Consider the following 24,936-nt stretch of genomic DNA (forward strand, 5'->3'; position numbering starts at 1 on the left):
CAGCATTCCACTGCATCACCAAGCACACCAGCATTCCATTGCATCACCAAGAACAGCAGCATTCTACTGCATCTTCAAGCACACCAGCATTCTACTGCATCACCAAGCGCACCTGCATCACCAAGCACACCAGCATTTTACTACATCAACAAGCACACCGGCATTCTACTGCATCACCAAGCACACCAGCATTCTACTGCTTAACCAAGCACACCGGCATTCTACTGCATCACCAAGCACACCAGCATCACACCGGCATTCTACTGCATCACCAAGCACACCAGCATTCTACTGCATCACCAAGCACACCAGCATTCTACTGCATCACCAAGCACACCGGCATTCTACTGCATCACCAGAAGCACACCGGCATTCTACTGCATCCCCAAGCACACTGGCATTCTACTGCATCACCAAGCACACCAGCATTCTACTGCATCATCAAGCACACCAGCATTCTACTGCATCACCAAGCACTCCAGCATTCTACTGCATCATCAAGCACACCAGCATTCTACTACATCACCAAGCACACCAGCATTCTACTGCATCACCAAGCACACCAGCATTCTACTGCATCATCAAGCACTCCAGCGTTCTACTGCATCACGAAGCACACCAGCATCACCAAGCACACCAGCATTCTACTGCATCACCAAGCACAACGGCATTCTACTGCATCACCAAGCACACCAGCATCACCAAGCACACCAGCATTCTACTGCATCACCAAGCACAACGGCATTCTACTGCATCAACAAGCACACCCGCATTCTACTGCATCACCAAGCACACCACTGCGTCACCAAGCACACCGGCATTCTACTGCATCACCAAGCACACCAGCATTCTACTGCATTGCTCCAGCGTGTGAAAGAGAATCGGGGAAAAAGAGGGCCCATTTCAAAACTATTACCCCTTGCATCGCAGACCCGACGTCACACTAGCTCATTCGCACACACAGTCATTGGTGGGGCCCATTACACCAACAATCATACGTTTTCTCTCTCACTAGAGTCTGCACACAGGAGGGATGATGAAATCAAGCGCTGGACATGTTGGGGAGTACCTTATTATCTATAGGAAAGAAAAGTCAACTTACAGAATATACATTAGCATCCCCACCTATAGAATCTTAGCCTTAAACATCAAGGCACTCCACCACTTGGTCGACAGACCAATTAGTTGGACTGGTTGATGGTGATTTAGAACCTGCTAAAACACATTTTAAGACTCAGAATCCTTTACTCTCTTCATTGAAAAACCACAAACGCGTAATTTCTGTTAATCAAATATTTGTTTATCTAAATATTGTTTGTAATTAATATTAGCATTTTAGTCATTCAATGTTTAAAATTTTGTTCAATCAGCACAAATTGCATGACATTTATATTTACCTATTCTTGCTATCTGGATTTCTCCTAATTCATTTGGCTCTGCATAACCGAATTTAGCCGTTAAATTGTCCAAATAAAGCAGGCCAAAGCTTAAAGTCCGAAAGTTCTTTGCTCAGCACGTTATAGTCCCAAAGATCTCCAAAGGACCAGAAATCGTGCAAGCATCTGTCATCGCCTGTGGGGTCGATAGGGGTGTGCATTCATCGAAACCGCAGAATGCCAGAGTGGAAGATGCCCCTCCCTATTCTACTACCCTTTTTATAATAAAATTCGGGATAACATGTAACATTCTTAGGGAAAGAAGGAAAATGATTGGCTGATTGGAAACGTCCGATTTTACATCAGTGGATGTTCTCATGGATTTTGCGGGTTCACTTCCTCTGTCCATGTTACCCTTATGCAACAAAGTAAAAGTTTTGCTTGTATGTCCCAATTGTTCATTTAGACCAGTTTTTACTGACTGAAGTTTGGCAGTCCTCCATGTTCCTATCCTTGACCAGAAACACTGTGCCTTGGGTCGCCTGGAGGTTCACGGAGCCATCCGAGTCTGCGCAGTAGACATCGCGCTCACAGGACGGTGGCCACTTCTGAACTCCATTTTGGACGCCATGTTTTGGTAGGCCCAAATGCCAACTTAAGCGAAACAAACACAAAACAATAATTAATACAAAGAAATTAAGATTCTAATGTTAAACCCTCACTAATCCCTCTATGTGTTAGTATTTTCCTAGCTTTTAGCGACATTTAAAGCACTAAAACTCACCCTTACGGTCCAAAACGGGAACGCAAACATCACAAAAGCAACATAAATCATGCGATATCCTATTACCACACGTACTACTGTTAATATGCGTACATAATTTAGTTATTAGAATTATTCTGCCATGCAAATAGCAATAAGTCCCACGTGTAATTGGTGTATGCAAATGGTTGATATAATATAACACAGCAAACTGTTAGTCAAATTATAATATAAGTAGGTTATATAATTAGTATGTTCATGCAAAATAGAGGAGGTATACAAAAATGTGCTTTACCTGCTCCATCAGCATCATCAAGCACACCGGCATTCTACTGCATCATCAAGCACACCGGCATTCTACTGCATCACCAAGCACACCGGCATTCTACTGCATCATCAAGCACACCAGCATTCTACGGCAGCACCAAGCACACCAGCATTATACTGCATCATCAAGCACACCAGCATTCTACTGCAGCACCAAGCACACCAGCATTCTAAGCACACAGCATTCTACTGCATCACCAAGCACACCAGCATTATACTGCATCACCAAGCAGACCAGCATTCCACTGCATCGCCAAGCACACCAGCATCATCAAGCACACCAGCATTCTACTGCATCACCGAGCACACCGACATTCTACTGCATCATCAAGCACACCAGCATTCTACTGCATCATCAAGCACACCAGCATTCTACTGCATCACCAAGCACACCAGCATCACCAAGCACACCAGCATTCTACTGCATCACCAAGCACACCAGCATTCCCCTGCATCACCAAGCACACCAGCATCACCAAGCACACCAGCATTCTACTGCATCGCCAAGCACATCTGCATCACCAAGCACACCAGCATTCTACTGCATCACCAAGCACACCGGCATTCCACTGCATCACCAAGCACACCGGCATTCCACTGCATCATCAAGCACACCTGCATCACCAAGCACACCAGCATTCTACTGCATTCACCAAGCACATCAGCAATCTACTGCATCATCAAGCACACCAGCATTCTACGGCAGCACCAAGCACACCAGCATTATACTGCATCATCAAGCACACCAGCATTCTACTGCAGCACCAAGCACACCAGCATTCTACTGCATCACCAAGCACACCAGCATTATACTGCATCACCAAGCACACCAGCATTCCACTGCATCGCCAAGCACACCAGCATCATCAAGCACACCAACATTCTACTGCATCACCAAGCACACTGGCATTCTACTGCATCATCAAGCACACCAGCATTCTACTGCATCACCAAGCACACCAGCATCACCAAGCACACCAGCATTCTACTGCATCACCAAGCACACCAGCATTCCCCTGCATCGCCAAGCACACCAGCATTCCATTGCATCACCAAGAACACCAGCATTCTACTGCATCTTCAAGCACACCAGCATTCTACTGCATCACCAAGCGCACCTTCATCACCAAGCACACCAGCATTTTACTACATCACCAAGCACACTGTAGTAATCATGTCCACATCAGGAATGTAGTTTTAAGTAGATTTATTCAAGTTGGTTACAAGATGTAGGTTCAGTAGTATTCAGCAGTGAATCAGCCCCACCAGGAGCAGCCAGCAAGGCGCTCAGCCCTTCTCCAACTGTGGGTTTCATAGATGAACATTCCACATTACATCATCTCCACAGTGTTCCACTGGTGGAGCAGTGAATGGCAAGAACAACACTATACCAAGATACTACACACACCGGCATTCTACTGCATCACCAAGCACACCAGCATTCTACTGCTTAACCAAGCACACCGGCATTCTACTGCATCACCAAGCACACCAGCATCACACCGGCATTCTACTGCATCACCAAGCACACCAGCATTCTACTGCATCACCAAGCACACCGGCATTCTACTGCATCACCAGAAGCACACCGGCATTCTACTGCATCCCCAAGCACACCGGCATTCTACTGCATCACCAAGCACACCGGCATTCTACTGCATCATCAAGCACACCAGCATTCTACTGCATCACCAAGCACTCCAGCATTCTACTGCATCATCAAGCACACCAGCATTCTACTACATCACCAAGCACACCAGCATTCTACTGCATCATCAAGCACACCGGCATTCCACTGCATCATCAAGCACACCAGCATTCTACTGCATCACCAAGCACACTAGCATTCTACTGCATCACCAAGCACACCAGCATTCTACTGCATCACCAAGCACACCAGCATTCTTCCTGGCTGAGCACCAGGCAAATTGTTAGTAAGGAAAGGGTGCATAGCAACAATTTAAGTCACAACAGTCCCTAAAGACAAGATTAAAAACAGCACTACGAAAATCAATCAAAAGTAAGAATGGATTTAAAAAGTGAGTTTGACTTGAAAAATTTGAAAAACCATGACGGTTTATTAAAATATTAAAGCGTAATACAAAATGGAAAATTAAGGATTAAGCAATTTAAAATAGATGCAACAATGAGCACGATCTGGAAATTAACTAAGGCGAGTGTGCAGTAAATCAACAGAGAATCAGGCAGCATCCCTAGTAAAGACTCGGAAAGATCTGTTTCGCTCCCAAAATTAAGGGTTTATGTATCTAATTTCACCATAGGAAATGATAGAAACTGCTATGTCTGCATGACGCAAGCAAAAGAATTGACATATTCTCAAATCAAATTATAGCTTTATAAAAACTGTAATATACATCAAAGATTGTTTGTTTAGATTGCAAACCATAATATTTTGCCCACCGGTATTATTAATTAAAGAAAATACCGACGAGGCTGCTCACTTACTGACTCAGAAAAACAGCCCTGTTACACTAGCCCTGTTACACTATCTCAAAACCCAGTATGCTGCCACCATCACTTCATGTGTTACATCCAGACCGGGAGAGTTGTTCTCATTCCACTAGGAGGTCATGCCTGATGTGTCCCTCCAGTTCACTGGACAGGTCCAGGACCTCGCATAGTCAGGAGCAGGCCAGGCCTCTGCGCATTTGATAAAGAAACGTGACGCCAGGGCCAAAATAAAAGTCAGGATTCCAGATATTTGAGGATAGGCGAGGATGTGGCATTACGGCCACAGCTGCTGACTTTGGTATTGGGGAACCCGGTTGGAGTCTCGGCGTCAGCTCAAAATCCTGTGATTCTAAGCAAATCAATTAATCTCCCCGTGTCTTACAAAAAAGAATCTAAATGTAATGTAATTGGTGCTCATGTGAAGTGCTCCTATACCCTTGGTTTGTGCTATATAAAAAAAGGGCAAAAAAAATGATATATACATGCAGGCTGGTAGTCGGGCACTCACAGCAGGGGAGCATGCCTGTATACCATGTTCAACACTGACTTTTTCCCTAGGAGTGATGGTACATGCTCACTGAATTTAGGAACTAGCCTCAGAGTGATTTAGCGTCAAAGGTTTTCTGTGTCAATTTGCACTTACATCCACTTTGTGCTTTACATGAAAAGAATTTCTGGTAAGATTATTTTTTTATCTCGCTAATTTCCTGATTAGGACACGGACCCTTGTCTGTAGCTATTCTCTAGAAGGATGGTTAAAACGTGAATCCGTGGCAGAGATGTCACCCCAATCCATATGAGGGTCCTCGATTTATAAAATCAGATGTAGAAACATTCATTTTCCCATTCTGTAGGTAGACTACATTGTGCAAAACTTAAGCAGTGCAATGTCGTGCTATTTCCATTAACCAACCAGCGCACTTGTTGATCAGTGCAAATGCTGTTGCAAAGCTGCACGTCATCAATTGTGCACTATATAATCATGTTTAGATTTTCGGGAAACTGGACCTTTTCTAGAGTAAAGGAAATGTTCAAAAAGCTACCAAATTAAGATCCTCAAATGTATCGACTCCAGTGCTTTAAACGGAAAAATTAAAGTGCAGGTACTTAGTATTCTATAGTACCTAAGTGCTACTGAGAATTGCTGGTACTCTCTCATTATAAGTATTCCACTTGTGCTGAGAAGTGCCACTGATCTCTCTTTTACATAAAAGAAGTGGAGGTACTCAGTACCTGTGAGTACCTGCCCATTTAAAGCACTGATCGACTCCACAGAAAAGAAGTAAATTTACTGCACGTCAACAACACAATAAAAGACGAAAAAACAGATTCCAAAATGATTCATTCTAATGAAATCAAACCCGCTCGCTGAAAAACGACAGCTTTCACACAATGCATGCCACAATGTACCATTAAGATGTTACAGCTGAGTACATTCAAACACAGCAGGGCAGAATGGGGAAAAGGCAGATTTGAGCTGTGAGGCTACGACTTCATAGCTCCTGGTGAGGATTTCTGGTGTGATCAGACTCATGGTATGTATATTCTTGATTTCTAGGGCCCCAGCATCTCACAGCTGTATAGCCCAGTTGCCCACATCCGATATGTGCCATATTGTCAAGCTTATGTCACTATAAGCAACAAGACAGAAAAAAATGTATGAATGTTCACAATATGAAGTGTTTGTGGACATTCACAAACGTTCATTGTAACATGCCCTATGGCATAGCGGACAGAAAGCAACATCCTGGCATCGTTGGCTATAATATTTATTGCTTTCAATGACTCTTATGAGGCTTAAAGCACTTTCTCAAAATTTGAGTCAGCTGCTTCGCTGTACATGTTATTTATACATCCTGACGGGTCTTGGATGGACCAGGAGAGCTGCTAGTTTACTTGTGTTTTTTTATTTTATCATCAAGCTACCTAAACATGGGGGGGAGGGTGGGGGGTCTGTTGTTCTACTCTGTTGCATTGGATGGTACATGTACAGCGGGCAGCACGGTAATGTGGATACTTTATGGGACATTGGAAGTGGGTCTAGGCTGAGATTGATGGGCTGTTGGTGGTACTTCCTTCTGATCTTCGCTATCGCCCAGTCATTGGGCGGTGGGGATGTGTGTGTATTTACATGAAACTTAATAAAAGTCTGTTTTAAAAAAAAAAATCAAGCTACCTAAACATCTTAACACTTATTGAGCATTTATGGAAATTTGGCGGGAATGTAGGGTGGTTAACATTATATATTTTCACCTACACATCTTATATATGTTTTGAGAGCAAAAACTCATGTATATCAGAATGATAAGTTTAACTTTTAGATCATCAATACTGAGAAATTCATATCATCGAAATATTTAAAGATTAATTTGGAAATGTTTAGAGGCTCCTATAAAAATGAAGAGTTGGCAAGAACGAATCTTAGGCTGCTATAGCAAGGGCCACTGGAATTATGCGATTCTGCGGCTGCAGCTTTTTTTGTGTGCGAAATTAAGGATTTGCAGCATATGCTACATAATACTGCAGATTTTAACAAAAAAACGTTTCTGGCTCAAATGGATCAAAAGTTACTAAAAACGTGGCAACATGAGTTTTCTAGTGTTGGAAGACACTTCACAAAGGTTAATTGGTCTTCTTTCAATTGTTTATTTGTGTATTTGCATGTTAAACTTGAACTAATGAGGTAAAATGCTTGCCCTGATAGTATAAACGTGTAAAAATGTCAATATAATGAATGCATCAAAAAATGTGCTTCATAATGCAGCTCAATTTGCCTTTTCCTGACGCATAATTTTGTCACCCCTGGCCCATAATTTTGTCTGGCTTGCCGCATAATTCATGTGGCCCTGGATATAGAGGGCGTAATCCAACTCAATCCCTATTAAACTGGATTGGACGCTATTTTCGGGGCGGGGGAAACAAATGGTTTTGTCAACACGGCAGGGGCCAACCCTCTTGAAAATGTGGAGCCGGAAAACACGCAGCAATGCACCTGCTCGTTTGCTTTCAGCTGCCCGGCTCTAGCCATCTGCCCCGATCTTATCGCGGTCCTGATGACTTACAACAACAATCTGCTGATAACCACCTTGATGATGACATATGGGACAATATCTGCTGATTTACCTACCGACCATTCACGCTGTGCAAGATCATCTGCATAGAAAGCGCATTGTATTTATATATTTTTATATTGCTTTAAATATCCAAGTGAGAAGGTTAGGTCACATTGTTTGATAGATGTGCGTGTATGTAGTTATTTGAGTGTATTTGAACTTAATTATTTGTATAGGGAGGTATGCGAATTATGTTTAAAAAAATATATGATTTGCTTGATGAATGCCTCGGGGGCCTCTTACGAATTTTACAGAAGTAGCAGTCTGTGTTTACTTGTAAGGAAACGTTCCATTAGAAAAGTATACAGAAACTCCAATGAGTCATACATACATACAGTGAAGTTGTAGTTCTTAGATTTGTACTAATAACTCCGAGCTCGCTTCAGCGCAGGGGATGGAAAAGCGCTTGTTTTACTTTCTACAGCTCTCTCTGGCTGCTTTTATCTGGTAACAAAAAGACGCCACCCTGCCAGCTTCCTTTCAGGGCTCTTTGGAACGCGCAGTCCGCCTGGCAGTGGAGCGCGTGAGCCTGTCCCCCTCCTCGCGCCCCTGCCAAGCAACACAAGACAGAAGTTTCAGAGGAGAAAAGAAACCCCTTTTGTGCGTCTCCCTCCGTGTGTCACCACAAGTACAATAAAGAAGCCCCGGGGGAGGGCGAGGGGGGAGGCAGGCCCAGCGGCGGCGGCACAGACTCCCGCCTGCCTTCTCCGCCCCCGCCCTCCGCAGCCTGCCTCACACTGGCCGGCTGCCGCCAGCGCCGCGCTCCACACGCTTCCATTCACATGCAGATGAGCGGATCCCTCCGCCGGCCGCTCTGTCCCGGTCCCAATGACACGGATCTATCCGCCGGCCGCATCGCCTCGCGCCTCGTCTCGGCTTCTGAAAGTAGTCCACCAATTGAATGGAATAGCTAATGACACCTCCCTCTGGAAAACTATGGGATAGCAAACTAAATACAACACTGGGTGCCCAGGTAGCATCGCTGCCTGCTCCTGGAGGCATTTTAAACGGTTTTGCAACAGGATTTGCAACTTTGAAAAAACTTAACATGATAAAGTGCACGTGATCACTTTTTGTGCAATCATCATGTTTATGAAAATCTACACTAACAACCTCCGAGTGACTCATCCCCCAAATGTATGCATCTCCCATTTAGTGCAGTAAGCCTGTGCGTTTTAACATGATCGTTAAGGAATCCGCGACTGTATCTGTGTCCTGGGGTGTCATGTCCACAACAGGTGCGCGAGGACACACTAAGGTACGAGCCTCGTGTCCATCCATCACCGTGCATTATGACGCTCGCTTGCTGGGGCATTTCAAATTCACTAGCGGTGCTCTTAAGTGATTCTGTGGCCTGGATGCCAGTGAACAGCTTTGTGGGCAATAAGTGTAAACCTGGGTGAATAGAGGAGTAAAAAAGTAGCATTAACACCTGTTTACTTCTGTTTTACCGGTGGATGTTTACTGCGCCTTTAATTGTAAACGGCAGTATGTTTGTTTACCTCCTAAGTTCTCTCTGCCCTTCCCTACATTTATTGATCTCAATGGTCTACCCCACATGCCTTATTTTTGACAACCGCCCTTTTCCCTTTTTCTCCATCGTTTACATTTTAACTTGCGTCCCCTGCTTTTGTTGTCACCATTTTTTGCTTATCCTCTTAATGTTTGTCCTTCCTTCCATTATTTTATTTTTCGTGCCCATTTTCTCTTTTTTTCTTATTTTTTCTTGCCACTTTTGCTGTTTCTTTTGTTTTTCATCATTCACTGCAATTTTTAAATATCTGGCAGTATGGCTGGCACGAGGAAGGGGAAAATAGCTGTTGATCCTTCCCACTCTGATTGTACTAGGCTAATGGCTGAGAATGCCCAATTAGGGTTGGCCACTTGACTTCAAAATTACTCCTTGCATTGCTTCCTTCCTGCCTTCATCAAGTAGTTAGGCAACGCCAATGACCTACACTAATGTGCCTACAGGAGGGTTTGGGCACCATGCACAGGTGTAATGAATTCTGCTTTGGTATTCTATAAACTAGAACCATATATAGCATCAACGTTTGGTGTGAATGTTTTCTCACATTAGGCCCTGGCTGAAGGGCTGTTTTAACAGTATTATAGACCCCCTGGGCAAAGCAGAGCACTGGGCCCTGCCTACACAACTACTCACAGGAATAAAAATGTTTAACGAACATTTTTAAATTCTGGTCTGCATGGGGCCCTCGGGTAACTGCCCAGCGTGCCCATGCGTTAAGACGGCACTGCCTGGCTAGGCATGATAACTTCTTTGGTTGTTTAAACCAAGTTGCAATCCACTAGGGCCGAGTAATACAGCTAAGATAATGATAAATAGATACATGGGTAATTAAATACATATCACTACAAATATGTGGCCTTTCAACAAAACAAGCCAAAAACTGGCTACAATTAGCAGATCCTAAATTTAAAATAGTAGTGTTTTGCCAATCCAAGCCCAATATTCTTTGGTGTACCTCACTTGGCAAGCTCATTAGACTGGCAGAGTGAGTCTTGCAAATTCCTAGAAGTACCAGTAGGGATAAGTAGTGTATACATACTCCTCTCCCACGATTGGTTAGGCCAAAAAAATGCAAATAGCGAGAAAAGTTATTAAAGATCCAGAATAAAAAGGTCTAGTCCATGAACCAAAAGGACCAAGAACAAGCAAATGGCAATTGTACGTAGCGAAAAAAATTAAAGTTTACTGAAAAATCAAAAAGATAATCAAAAAGTGAAGTAACAAAAAAAGAAGCACGCTAGGAGAGAATAATGAAACGAGCAAAAACATAAAATATAGAAGGAAATAAGAGAAGAAGGAAAAGTAATCAAATACTATACTGACCATATAAGCAAAGGAACAAACTGACGAAGGAAATAGAAAAAGGAAAGTGAAGAATTAAATGTGTGCACGAGGAAAATGTTTCCAATCTGTCAGCCCCAAGTACTTGTTAGTAAACGTCGTGCGTCTTTTTGTGGGCGGGGCTTGTTTCTGTCCTTGTTGTTTTTGGGCGGGGCCTGCTCTGCTCTGTTTTGCTAATCCTTTGTGGTTGCTGGCTGCAGAAGCTGGCAGGGTTGCTGCTTCAGTTTTGTAGTCAGTGGCGCCTAAATCAAGAGGAAGGCAAGATACCGAACTGCTGCGAGGAGACACCCGGGTGCCCGGAGCGACTGAGACACCCGCCTGGGACCGGAGCTTATTTATTTACGCACCTGAGAGAGATACTTACCTACAGGGACACTTACAGTAGCTGCTTCATCCCCGCTTGGAACCTATGACACCTTAAAACGGACACTTGCAGCCTAAGGATGCGGTTACCGGGCTTCGTGGCGCTGCTACTGAGCCTGCCCTCTCTGGCACCAGGTAACAAGGATCGATAACTTGGATAACACAGTCCTAGAACATCCCGGGCTTCTTGGCACCTTGTTTCATTTGTTTTGGTTTGGAGTCCGAAGCTGGGATTCGAGCCCTTGGGTTTGTCGTGGGCGAGGAGCGGTGTCCCTTGAACTAGAGGGGAACAACTCTCCAGGAGTCCCTGGACGTGAGAATAACCCGTCGGAATATTGTATTATTGTGTGTCAGTAGTTATTGGTGTGTGTCTTGAAGTAGAATGTGTGAACCTGATTTTATAAATTAGCATAATGTACAACTTTTTGGTGAAAATTTCGCGGATCTAATCTGTGGTAACACAACAGAACTTTCTGCAACTCGAGAGTTTGTTTCAGGTCTTGCGCGCGCGCCGAGCATCATGTATTTGTCGGCTTTACAAAGTGGCACGCTTCCCCAACTCTTAAACAGTAGTGGGGAACGCTTTCTACACTCGGTTTTGTGGTTGAGCAACAACAGGTCTTTTAATGCTCTGACTGCTGGATGTGTGTGCTATGTGTGGCTGACTCTAAAGTGTCCAAGAGGCGCAGATTGGCAAAACCTCACAGAGTCTGTGAAGCACCTCAAACTTTGCAGGGCGACTTGTCCCGTTTCCAGGTGCGCAGGCGGTATGGGATGCGCACAGACCCCCGTGAGAGACTCGCCTGCAGAACTTGTATTTCAGGCAGCATATTTCACCCGGAGTGCAAGATGGGTCATGCTACCAACCTCCCACGGGGAGTTGGGTGTTCGTCAGGTCATGTTGTGCAAGAGGGGCGCGCGGGGGGCTTCGGCAGAGACACTGCCGAGGGTTGTGATTGTTTAACGGAAACAGATTGGGTGCCACTTAAGGGCAGTGGTAAGCAGTGCTGAGGTGGGCACCGGGGAATACATCACAGTTTTTCTTCAGGGTAGATGGCTCAGAGGTGATGTTTCGGTTACAGTGGTACGTCAGAGCGAACGTTTAAGGTGGCGTTTGAAGCGCATACCCACAGGGACCTTTCAGGTGGCGCAGAGTAGCATCCATTGGTGCAGCATGTGCAGTGGCACCGGGGCGCAGAGGCCTGGTGTGCTTCCCGAACCCTGGTTATTGCTGTATATCACAGTTTAAAACGGCGGGGAGGGAGGGGGGGGCATTTCCTTCCTTGTAGTCCGGTCCATGATGACGACTGGCTACGCCGCCGGGGGGCTCCTGATACTAGGAGCACAAAGGGGCGCAGGATACTTTAAGGGCACAGAGAAGGGGGTGGGGGTATTAGAAACCTTTCGGAGGAGGATTTGGGGAAAGATCCAATGAAGTTGTGGCACCCGGGGAGACTGGAGGCCCCGATGGGTGTTTTAGAATCGCTACGGGGCACAGAGCGCCACAATACTTTCAGATAAAGTTTGGGGCGCAGAGATCGGCTTGACGTTTCCCTAAGATTAGGATGCACAGACTTTCGAGGGGGTGCGGAATTAGCCTTCTTCGGAATATTTTGAGAGAGGCCTTAGGGGAAGTTTCAGAGGAACTAGGGTGCGCGTATGAACCCCAAGGGGATTTTTTTTGTTTGGCGCAGTGACGTTCTTGATACTTTTAGAGAGCACAGGGGGCTTTGGGTCCGATAGAACCTGTACTGAGGTCAGGTAGGGCGTTCCCAGATGCAGCTGGACTCCGGTGCCCCCGGTTATCCTTTTAGGGTCCCATGAGATAGTTTCCTGGGAAGCAGAGGGCACCGCTGAGTTGCGAGATGCTCCCACAGTGCTCCGCGGGGTACTTTAAGTTGGGGTGTGATGGCCACAGATAAGTGACTTGTACTTTTACGAGTGTATGGGCACAGGAGGCACGCTCCTGCCACTCCCAGCGGGGGCATTGCCACCGAGGACTGAAGGATGCCTGGGTGATGGGTAAAGAGAGAAACGCGAGGGGCAGGTTGACATAGGACGGAAACGCAGCTTTGTCCAGTAATGCTGGAAGGGGGCGGAAGAGGCCAGCCCTGGAGATGGTGAAGTGAGCCCTGGGTGCACGCAGTGCGCCACGGGCCTAGGCCGCAAAGACACTCGCTGCTTTAGAAGAGGATGCTGTAAAGAGGAAACGGAGCAGAGCGGAGGCTGAGCGCCGATCGCACAGAGGGGCCAGTGTGGAGGCGCACGGCCCAGCGTGCTGTCATGTGCTCTGTGCAGACCGCGCTGAAAGACTTCAAAGGGTGGCTCAGTGCGGGAATAAATCCCTCTTTTATCTCCATCTGCCTTCCCCAGCAGACGGCCCCCATTTTGATAACCTGAACTTGGCCCTTTTCAATGCAGTTTCTTTTGTTCCCTTTCAAAGTGTTGTCTGTTCCGAGGCAGTCCCGACCTCTGTGCATATTTCACTTTCTAAAGTTGAGATGTGGGTGCCAGAGAAAATGGGTCACGTCCTACAGTGCTCCGTGGTGTGCATTCCGACAAGGGGTAGACGTGCCGCCCGGGCACCAGAGAGACAGGCGCGTTTGTCAAATAAGTGTGTTGCTTTTCTGGTGGCAGTTCGGGAAGGGCAGGCACTGTCATGTGTGCGCGAAGAATGGACACCTGTTGTCATGTGTACGTCTCAGGAGTACGTCACCCGGATGTCTGTAGGGGGGCTTTAGACACTTGAGCTGCAATGGTCTCTAATAGTGGGCCTTGGTCTTTTCTGCAGCAGGCCCATGGGAGCTCTGAGCGTGGGTCCATGGGCTGTACTAGAGCAGGCGCATGAAATCTGTGAGTGTGGGTCCATGGGCTGTTCTAGAGCGGGCACATGAAATCTGAATATGTGTCATTGGACTGTTCATGAGTTGGCACATGGGAGCTCTGAGGGTGGGTCCATGGACTGTTCTAGAGCGGGCACATGAAATCTGAATATGTGTCATTGGACTGTTCATGAGTTGGCACATGGGAGCTCTGAGGGTGGGTCCATGGGCTGTTCTAGAGCGGGCACATGAAATCTGAATATGTGTCATTGGACTGTTCATGAGTTGGCACATGGGAGCTGTGAGGGTGGGTCCATGGACTGTTCTAGAGCGGGCACATGAAATCTGAATATGTGTCATTGGCCTGTTCATGAGTTGGCACATGGGAGCTCTGAGCGTGGGTCCATGGGCTGTTCTAGAGCGGGCACATGAAATCTGAATATGAGCCATTGGACTGTACTAGAGCGGGCAAATGGAAGCTCTGATCGTGGGTCCATGGGCTGTTCTAGAGCGGGCACATGAAATCTGAATATGTGTCATTGGACTGTTCATGAGTTGGCACATGGGAGCTCTGAGCGTGGGTCCATGGACTGTTCTAGAGCGGGCACATGAAATCTGAATATGTGTCATTGGACTGTTCATGAGTTGGCACATGGGAGCTCTGAGGGTGGGTCCATGGACTGTTCTAGAGCGGGCACATGAAATCTGAATATGTGTCATTGGACTGTTCATGAGTTGGCACATGGGAGCTCTGAGGGTGGGTCCATGGGCTGTTCTAGAGCGGGCACATGAAATCTGAATATGTGTCATTGGACTGTTCATGAGTTGGCACATGAGAGCTCTGAGCGTGGGTCCATGGGCTGCTCTAGAGCGGGCACATGAAATCTGAATATGAGTCATTGGCCTGTTCATGAGTTGGCACATGGGAGCTCTGAGCGTGGGTCCATGGACTGTTCTAGAGCGGGCACATGAAATCTGAATATGAGCCACTGGATTGTTCTAGAGCGGGCACGGGAGCTCTGAGCGTGGGTCCATGGGCTGTAGCTCATAAGAGTGTGAGTCATTGAATTGTTCTAGAGCGGGCACATGAAATCTGAATATGAGTCATTGGACTGTTCATGAGTTGGCACATGGGAGCTCTGAGCGTGGGTCCAGGGGCTGTTCTAGAGCGGGCACATGAAATCTGAATATGAGTCATTGGACTGTTCATGAGTTGGCACATGGGATCTGTGAGTGGGTCCATGGGCTGTTCTAGAGTAGACACATGGAATCTGGATATGAGTCATTGGACTATTCTAGAGTTGGCACATTAGAGCTCAGAGCGTGAGTCCATGGGCTGTTCTAGAGCGGGCGCATGAAATCTCTGAGTGTGAGCCATTGAACTGTTCTAGAGCAGGCACATGGGATCCTTGAGTCGTGGTCCATGGGCTGTTCTAGGGCAGGCACATGGGATCTCTTAGTGTTAGTCATTGGACTGTTCTACAGTGGGCACATGGTATCTCCAAGCATCATTTCTTGGTCTGTTCTTCAGTGGGCACATGGGATCTCTGAGTCGTGGTCCATGGGCTGTTCTACGGCGGGCACATGGAATCTCTTAGTCTGAGTCATTGGACTGTTCTACAGGGTGCACACGGGATCTCTGAGTGTGTGTCATTGGCCCATTCTAGAGCAAGCACATGGGATCTCAGAGCCATAGGTCCTTGGACTGTACTAGAGCGGGCACATGGGATCTCTGAGTGTGAGTCATTGGACTGTTTTACAGCAGGCACATGGGATCTCTGAGTGTGAATCATTGGACTGTTCCAGAGCGGGTACATGGGATCTCCAAGCATCATTTCCTGGGCTGTTCTTGAGTGGGCACATGAGATCTCTTATTGTGAGTCATTGAACTGTTCTAAAGCTTGCTCATGGGATCTCTGATTGTGAGTCATTGAACCATTCTAGAGCAAGCACATGGGATCTCAGAGTCATAGGTCCTTAAGCTGTACTAGAGCAGGCACATGGGATCCCTGAATGTGAATCATTGGACTGTCCCAGAGCGGGTACATGAGATCTCTGAGTCATGGGCCTCTGGGCTGTTCTAGAGCGGGTATATGGAATCTCTGAGAGTGGATCCTCTTGTTTTTAAAGAGTGGGCCTTTGAGGTCTCTAAGAGTGGTTCCTTGCGATCTTTATAAATGGGTGCTTTTGGATCTCAAAAATGTGGTCCCAGGGTCTCCAAGAGAGGATTATTTGGGATCTCACAAAAACGGGCCTCTAACCACGGGTCATTTGACTCTCTAAGGTCTCTAAGAGTGAGTTATTTGGAATCTCCAAGTGGACTATTTTAAATATCTACTGGTAGGTTCCTGCGATCTGTGAAAGTGTTTTTTAATCGCTTAGAACGGATCTCTGTGACCTTTAAACAGGGGTGCTTGGGATCTCCACAAATAGGTTCTTATGTGTCTCTGAGAGTTTGATGTTGTGATATCTAAGAGTGGGTCCTTGGGATCTGTACATGGGAATCGTTGAAATCTCAAACAGTAGATTATTGGGCCCTGGGGATATTTAAGAGTGGGTCAGTGGGATTGCTATGTGTGGGCCAGTGGAAATTCCCAAAATTGAATATTTGACCCAACTGTTGTTCTCCTTTTTGATAATCAGAACGCCTAAAGTTTAATTAAACACTATAATGATACAATATATAATTATACTTTGAGATGTTAAAGATTGGACTCTCGTCAAGTACATCATCGCGCCCTCAGCATGGGTGTGTGCTCTGTCAGTGAGTGGCTTATTGACACATTTTGGGACTGTTCCTCGCCTATTATAGAGTGAACCTAAGGCTATGTAAGAGTGGGCTCTCTGGCTGACCTGAAGAGAGTTCTTGGGCTGTCAAAGAGAGGGACCTTGGTCTGTGTTTGTGCATCCTCTTGGGATGACCCAGTGAGGGTTCATAGGCCCTCTTAGAGCGGGGCATTGGGCTGTGTTCATGCATCCTCTTTGACTGAGCTAGACAGGGTTCTTAGACCCTCTAAAAATGAAGATATGGGCTATGTTAGTGTGTCCTCTCTCTTGGCCTGACCTGGACAGAGTTCTTAGGCCCCGTAAGAGTGGGATGTAGGGCTGTTTTCGTGCATCCTCCTGGACTGACCCTGTGAGGGTTCTTAGACTCTCTAAGAGTGGGACTTTGGGCTATCTTAGCGTGTCGTCTTGGGCTGACCTGGAAAGAGTTCTTAGACTCTCGAGGAGCGAGGCCTTGGTCTGTGTTAGCGTGTTGTCCTGGGCTGACCTGGAAATAGTTCTTAGACTCTCGAAGAGTGGGGCCTTGGGTGTTGTTTGTGTATCCTCTTGGGATGACCTGGAGACAGTCCGTAGGCCCTCTAACAGCAGGGCATTGGGCTGTGTTTGTTCATCCTCTCGGGATGACCTGGTGAGGGTTCGTAGGCCTTCTAGGAGTGGGACCTTGAGCTGTGTTCATGCGTCCTCTTTGGTTGAGTTGGACAGGGTTCTTAGACTCTCTAAAAATTAGGTCTTGGGCTGTGTTGGTGTGTCTCCTTGGCCTGACGTGGACAAAGTTCTTATGCTCCCTAAGAGTGAGATGTTGGGCTGTGTTTGTGCATCCTCTTGGGCTGATCCAATGAGGGTTCTTAGACTCTCATAAGAGTGGGGCCTTGGGCTATCTTAGCGTGTCGTCTTGGGCTGACCTGGAAAGAGTTCTTAGACTCTTGAGGGGCGGGGCCTTGGTCTGTGTTATTGTGTTGTCTTGTGTTCACTGAGAGACGGTTCCTTATCTGTCTAAGAGTTGAGCCTTGCTCTGTTGTTAGTGTGTCTTCCTGGGTTGACCTGGAGAGGGTTCGTAGACTAAGGATGGGGCCTTGGCCTATGTTAGTGTGTCCTCTTGGGCTGACCTGGACAGAGTTCTTAGACCTTTTAAGAGTGGGGCATGTTGGGCTGTGTTCGTGCATCCTCTATAGCTGATCTGGACAGGGTTCCTAGATCTCTAAAAATGGGGCCCTCGGTGTAGTTAGTGTGTCCTCTTGGGCTGATCTGAAGAGGGTTCTTCCACTCGGTAAGAGTGAGGCATTGGGCTGTGTTAAGTATTCCGCTGCCCTTGTTCATTCTCAGAGTAGACCTGTGGGTGGGTTCTTGGGCTCTCCAATAGTGGGTCTTGTGCTCTTTGAGAGTATCCCCGTGGTCTGTGCAGTAGTGTGCTGCAATGTCCTAGTGTGTCTACCTGAGCTTTCTAAAAATGTTTCTCCCCCACCCGCTTGTTTTGAAAGAGTGACTACCTGGGCTGTCCTATAGACGGTCCTTGGTCCCTCCAAGACTGAGCAGCCAGTGAGATGATTTAGAGTAGGTTCTTCGCCGCTCCATGAGTGGGTTGTTGATTTGTCTCAGAATTGCTCTTGCAGGACCTAAAGTCAGTGTTTGGCGTTTCGTAAAGTGGTCCAAGGGACTTTCCAATGCCTTGGCTGGTGTCTCTCTCAGAGTGAGTCCATGCACTCTCTAGAGTGGACCTGTGGACTCCTTATGACTGGAGCTTTTGGTTATTAAAGAAGTGGCCTTCTGGAGTAGCCAACACTTGGCCCTTTTAAGAGAAGGGCGTGGGCTGTGTAAGAGGGTGGCCTGGAGCCACCTACTAAAAACCCCATCGGTTGTCCTAGGCAGAGTCCTTACGCTGCTTAGACTGTGTTCTTGGTCTCTTTTAAAGTGTGTCCTTAGATTATCTTAACTTTTATCTAATAGTCGGCTATCGGAAAGTGCGCTCTTGTATGGTCTACGACTGGCTCTGGTCTGTCTTATTTGCAACATATTCTCGAACAGTAGGGCTTGAAGCTCTCAGAGAGTGTGCTCTTCGGCTGGCTATACAAAGTCTCTACAGTGGGCTCTTGACCTCTTTTTGAGTATTGAAAATTCCATCTTTTGACATACCACTCAGTACTTCAGTATTGACCCTCAAATGTTTCTTTAAAATGTGTTACTATAACCTTAATGAATGGTATTCAATGTGTGGCCCTCAGAAGGATGCAAAGCTAAGTGCACCGTGCCAGGATTTAAATTTGTGCCCGCAGATCTCATTAGTAACCACTTATTCCACTGAACTTTATGCCTGTTCCTGGATCTCTGTGGGTAAACTGCCTGTTGGGACAGCAGGCAGCGGGCTCCTGGGTCGTCTGACTGTGGTCTTTGCACATGCAGTACATGTACATCTGTTAGGTATCAGCAGAGTGGGTCAGTTGGACCATACAGAAGTGGGTGTCTGCGCTGCTTAAGAATGGTTGTCTGGCTCTTGGGGAGCAGGTTTGTGGGCTGTTACTACTCCTTTGCCGACCCATGGGTTCTCCAAGTGGGCTTCATGTTCCATCATGAGTAGGCCATGGGGATCTCTTAGGGTGGGACCCTGGGCACCGGCTGTCGGGCTGTCTGGGAGGGCCCTGTGGGCTATCCAGGAGTAATGGTTGGTGCTTTTTGGGCACTACAGAAATCCAAAAGTGGGTGTTGGGCTTATCTAAGATATGGGACCGCCAACTTTCCAAGAGTGTCCCTGTTGAAAATCCCTGGGTGGGATTTTTAGACTTTAAGACAGTTTGGTCCTCTAGAAATGGATGATCAGTCTCACTAAGAGTGTCACCATTGGTGTTGGACCCACCGAGTGTCTAAAAGTGATACCCTTGAATTATCTGGGCTAAGAGTACCACTGTTGGCACTCAGTGAGCGGGGACATTTTACGAATTTCAGGGGCCCTGGTCCAAAAGTCATTTAGGGGACCCTGTTGCGAAGAGCTTAAATGTATGATTCAATTTCATCTCTTTCATGCCTTCTTTGGCCTGGTCACTGACACGGCACAGACACACTGGTCCAAATTCTAAACGTGTTTACATCTAATATTCAGGGTCAGTGACGTGTGTTTTCAATATTATAATACAGAAGCAACTCACTAATATTATTGTGAATAATCCCGCCTATTTTTCATATGTGAGGTACTGTTTTGATCTAAGAGAAACTTTGATTTTGGATGTTGGATGCAGTTGAAAAACATGAACATTTATCTGCAAAATTCCGGGTATAGACTCCCGCACATCACCCACATTAAAATAAAATGAAAGGATAACGCCATTTAAAACAATCTGTTTACGAATTATTCAAGGGCATCAGACCAAGACTCTGCACTCTATCAGTGGGGCCCCTGACAGGCGGGGTTTTTAGTCTATAAGGAAGATTGGCCCCCTACAAATGGGCTATGAAACTCGCCACCAGTGGCTGAGCCTACCATTTCTCTGAGAGTGGTGGCCTTAAGTTAGCTAGAATTTGGGCCCTCGAATTCTTCAAGAGTGCCCATGTTGGCAGTCATTAGTAATTCAGACTCTAATAGAGAGCTTGGTCCTGTAGTCCTTTGCTGGCAATCAGTTAACTCTGCCAATCAGTGACAGGCGTTCTAAGGCTGTAAGAAAGGTTGACTTTCTAGAAAGAAACCCTTTCACTGTCTAAGCCAGAACAGAATGTGGGCGCACACACCGTGCCATCCAGTGTAGAGGGAAAACAACGTTTCTCTTTCCCTGTCCTGCGTCCATAACTATCTCAACAATAGGCATTCTAGAACGTGTGTTTGATGATGTCAGCTCCTGTTCAGAGGTGCACTGTGACATCATTTAATGCCTGGCCCCTTTAAGAGCGGGGCCCTTGAGTAATGTGACTGGGAGCCTCTTTGGACTTGGCCGAGTATACCGTGAGGTTCTAAATGTGGGCGCTTAGACTTTGTAGGGTGCCCTTAAAGTGTACGGCGGGGTCCTTGAACTATAAAACTTTGGAGCAGAGACCAGCACTGAGCTGCCTCCCCCACCCCCACCCGAGATGCTCGCTGTCGGACTCCATCCGATTCCGGTAGCTCAGAAATGTCCCCTGACGTCAGGTTTCCGGTTTGGCGGCTGCTTTTCTCGGTCTGGCTTTTGGGCGGGTGTGCATTCGCAGACCCGGATAGAACACGTTTTTAGGGGCGGGGGAGCGCTCAGATGAACTATTACGCAAAACACACAGCGCGCACTGCCTTTGGCGGAGGCCAGCATCTTCGTGGGGGTGATGGCACGGGGTGGATGGCATTGATGGGTGGGCACCCGGGTGCCGCGTGCTGATGCTGAATACAGTTGTCATTATGAAATATGTCATTCACACGAGCCCTGCCAGGCGAACTGCAGCTTCGTTCACAGAATCATGAGTCCCCACAGAGCCTCGTCTGGCTTCTTCCCTAGGGGAACTTTCGCTTTACACACAGAAGACCCCCATCCCCCCCTTTACACCCGATCCCCCTCCCCTCGCCACCAACCGGGTGCAGAAAATTGAGGGAGCTGTCAAGGGTGTTTTCACTCAAAACGATTGCAAAGCGCTCTGATACCCGCAAGTGTCATGTTCGTGCTATATAAAACTTTCAGAATAAATACATATAAAACTTTCTAAATAAATACATTAATTACATTTTGGCGCAGGGAAGCTAACCCCTTGGGGTGGGGGGTGGTTAGGAAATTGTTCTGTAAGGAGATAGTTTTCATATTATCCAGTCGTTGTCAATAGCAGACACTGGTTGCCTCTCGCGCCCTCAGGTGACTTTCGCACAGCATGGGGGGGCGATTGCCCCATATCAGGTGTGAGACGCTCCTACTGTGCTGTTTTGTCTTGGCTTTCAGGCGCTTGCTATTGTGCGTTCTGAGTTAGAAATGCCGGACCACAAGTCCCAGAATGCAGATGAAAAGTAGCACTCTGTAAACTGTGCACACACCTGTTAGGTAGTGTCTGATAGATACCTGTATCTCGAGCCATTTGAGTGGGCCTAGTGTTCTGGGGAGTGAGGGGAGACGATTACTCCCTGAATCAATGCAGACCGATTTTACAGAAAGCTTGTAGGGACCCCGTCTGAAATTATTCGTTACTTGTCAAATTGGAGGAGGGTGGTGAGTGGTAGGATGTCGCGATGGAACATCAAAAGTATACTGGTGAACTTGTGATCGAAAAGTAATGTGCGGCGCAGTGTACAAATGCCCTGGCCACCTATCACCGGCCAACTTGTTGTGCACGGCGCTTCGAAACGACAGAACTGCGACCTGCAGCGCTAAATTAAAAACAGATCAGCATGGGACCATCTCTTTTTTAAAACTTGTTTTATATGTGTGTGGGGGAGGTGGCAGAAACTCAGAAAGTGTTGTGAGTGACTGTACCCCACCCACTGTTATCGGCTCCAGGGGGCATAAAGCGCAAGACAGGGAGCTCCGTGTACATCATTGTCAAATAGCGCCTCTCTTCGCGGTTACTTTGCATAACCAGCAGACGAGTCTGCATTTTTTTTGTTTCGTATGGATTGTGTCTGTCGGGAAGTGTGAGGAGCGAACTTTAGTTTCTCTAAGTGCAGTTTCCGGAGTTTCTTGGGACTTCCCAAGCCAGCGTCTCGCTCTGCAGGGGATCCCTGCCCTTTCGGGATCCACTTAACGAACGCTCTCATTTTTTGGAGTGAACTCACTGTATGAGGAGGCGCTTCCCGCCTCTACCAAGGTGCCTCGACTCCCTTTGAATGTACCTGTGGTCGCCCCCTCGCCTCCCAGCCACGGGAGACAGCAGCGTTGTCTGCTCTGCCTGCTGGGCGGGGGCGGGGCTCGCCCATTGCTCCCAGGCAGGAGGTTCAGGTATCACGGGTGTAAACAAAGCGCCAAGTGTCTCCGGCGCTTCACAATGGGCGGCTCTGATTGCGCCATTTGTTTAAAATCAGAGCGCTCCCTGCTCAGCAGCTGTTGCTATTTTTTTCCCACGAGCTCGGGAGAGAAGACAACGTATGTTTGCTGGAGAGACACAAACGCCCTCGACCCCTCCAGGGCCTCGCGGATGGGGTCACCATGAATATTGCAACAGTTGTCCTTTTCTTCCTGCACCTTTGGTGGCACCATTACACCCATTCACGGCGCATCTTGGTGGACAGGCCCAGCTCCTGGGCATTTTTTCGAATTTAGCTTCACCAGTCCACACAACGCTCAGAAACAGTCTTAAGTCAGAACCAAAAATAATGTTATTGGGTCTAAATAAATTGCCCATAAGAGTACATTGAGAAGTAGCAGCTGCATTAAAAACAGTCTTAGGTCAGCGAGGAACGTTGTGCAGGGTAGGTACTTTCTAGCAGATTGCATCGTCTCTTATCTCATTAATAAAATATGGAGTTATTGTTGCAACCCAGTGGCCGCAATAAATATTTCAACAGTTACGTTGCGGTAGATCTTTGTGAAAAGTCACCATTTGTATCTAAATTTCTGAACATCTGAGTCCGCCCCTAAAAAGTTCAGCAAAGAGATATATTTTTAAAATATCCGACCTGGAGCTCAGTTTTAGAACAATTAAACTCCTCTGCAAGGGCCATCAATAAAGGATGTCACAAAAGGTCTAAAAAATAACCACACATCATCAAACACAATCGTATTCAGAGATCTGAGCAGACATCAAAACTCTAGAACATAAAGGCCTAATACCATCAAACTAAGGTATCAGGGAATCTTAACAGCAGGCGTTACCCAGTTAACAAAATACACCCTGGGATCTAGAACCAGGTCAGAACCAACAAATTAATTACAGAGCTCGAAACCAACCAGACACTACCAAACAAAAGATAGTCCAGAATTTAAAACCAAACTTTACAGCATCCAACATAAAGGCAGTCCAACTGGACTCCACCACATATAAGACATCCTAAATTATAAATTCAACTAGACACCGACAAACAATCAAACATTCTAAAATGAACAAGCCAACTAGATGCTGTCAAACAATAAGGTGTTCTAAAATATAAAAAAACAACCAGACACCATCAAACAAAAGACATTCCAGAACCTAAAACCACATTTTAAGGCATCCAGCATAAAGACATTCCAAAATCTACTATCAAACTGAACACCATCATGTATAAGACATTCTAAAATATAGAACCCAACTAGGCACTGTCAAACAGTAAGATATTCCAAAATATAGAACCGAACTGGGCACCGGCAAACAATACACCATTGAAAACTACCGAACCCAACCAGACTTCGCCAACCAATAAGACATTCTAAACTCTAAATCCCAACCAGGCACCGTGAAGCAATACAACATTCTAATTCAACCAGGCCCCATTAACCAATACAACTTTGTAAAATACAGAACGCAACCAGGCATCGTCACCAATAAGATATTCTAAACTATAAAACCCAACCGGGCACTGTCCATCCATGGGCTTACTCCTGGGAGAGTCCTTGTAGTTGAATCCATCCATCCTCAGCCTCAGTGGGGTAGTGGTCTCACATGGATCAACCAGTAATTTAGACGTGTTCATTCAGTGCTGAGAAGTGAATTTAGGAAACCCTTGGGGTAGAGTAACTCAGGACACCTCGTGAACAAGAGAGGGTACCACCTCGCAAGCTTGTTATGCCAGGCGTCTTCAATCCCAGCGTTCCAGTGCCTAAGAGGTGCCTGTACTCCAGCATAAATGAAACATACATCATTTCAAAGAGTTTTTACGCCAGGCAAAACTTCACTACCAGCTATCATCGTCATTGAGGCATTACACTGGACTTCTTGGCGCACATACTTGGCAAGGGCAGTTATAAATTAGTTATTTAGACATACTCATGAAGGTACTTCAAGTTATGAAATCAGTACACTGGCTGGCACAATGCCAGCAGAGATGTCACTGAACCTGTGTCAAACCATGCCAGCCGGCCCCATTGTGTACACTGGTGGCACGTGGATGGCCGTGGCACACCTAGCGGTAGGTTTCAATTTTCTTAGCTACAGGAGATTCATCTATGTTAATAACATAGAAGGCACTTAACACTTTGTG

At 46.6% G+C, this 24,936-nt stretch overlaps 1 protein-coding gene across 2 annotated transcripts in view; it reads left to right on the forward strand.

Moving 5' to 3' along the window:
- The window catches only part of NOTCH1 (notch receptor 1), a 136,873-nt gene that overhangs the window by 34,606 nt on the left and 77,331 nt on the right, over positions 1 to 24,936 (forward strand). Inside the window, exon 1 of one of the 2 annotated variants that reach the window (XM_085612960.1) lies at positions 11,158 to 11,421. The exons of the other annotated variant lie outside the window; for it this stretch is intronic. Coding sequence (XP_085469086.1) covers positions 11,367 to 11,421 — 55 coding nt within the window. The 5' untranslated portion in view covers positions 11,158 to 11,366. Of the gene's footprint in view, positions 1 to 11,157; positions 11,422 to 24,936 lie in introns of those variants that run through there. 2 annotated transcript variants of the gene reach the window in all.

The sequence above is a fragment of the Triturus cristatus genome, chromosome 1_2, assembly GCF_964204655.1.
Source record: "Triturus cristatus chromosome 1_2, aTriCri1.1, whole genome shotgun sequence".
In the NCBI taxonomy this organism is placed as follows: Eukaryota; Metazoa; Chordata; class Amphibia; order Caudata; family Salamandridae; genus Triturus; species Triturus cristatus.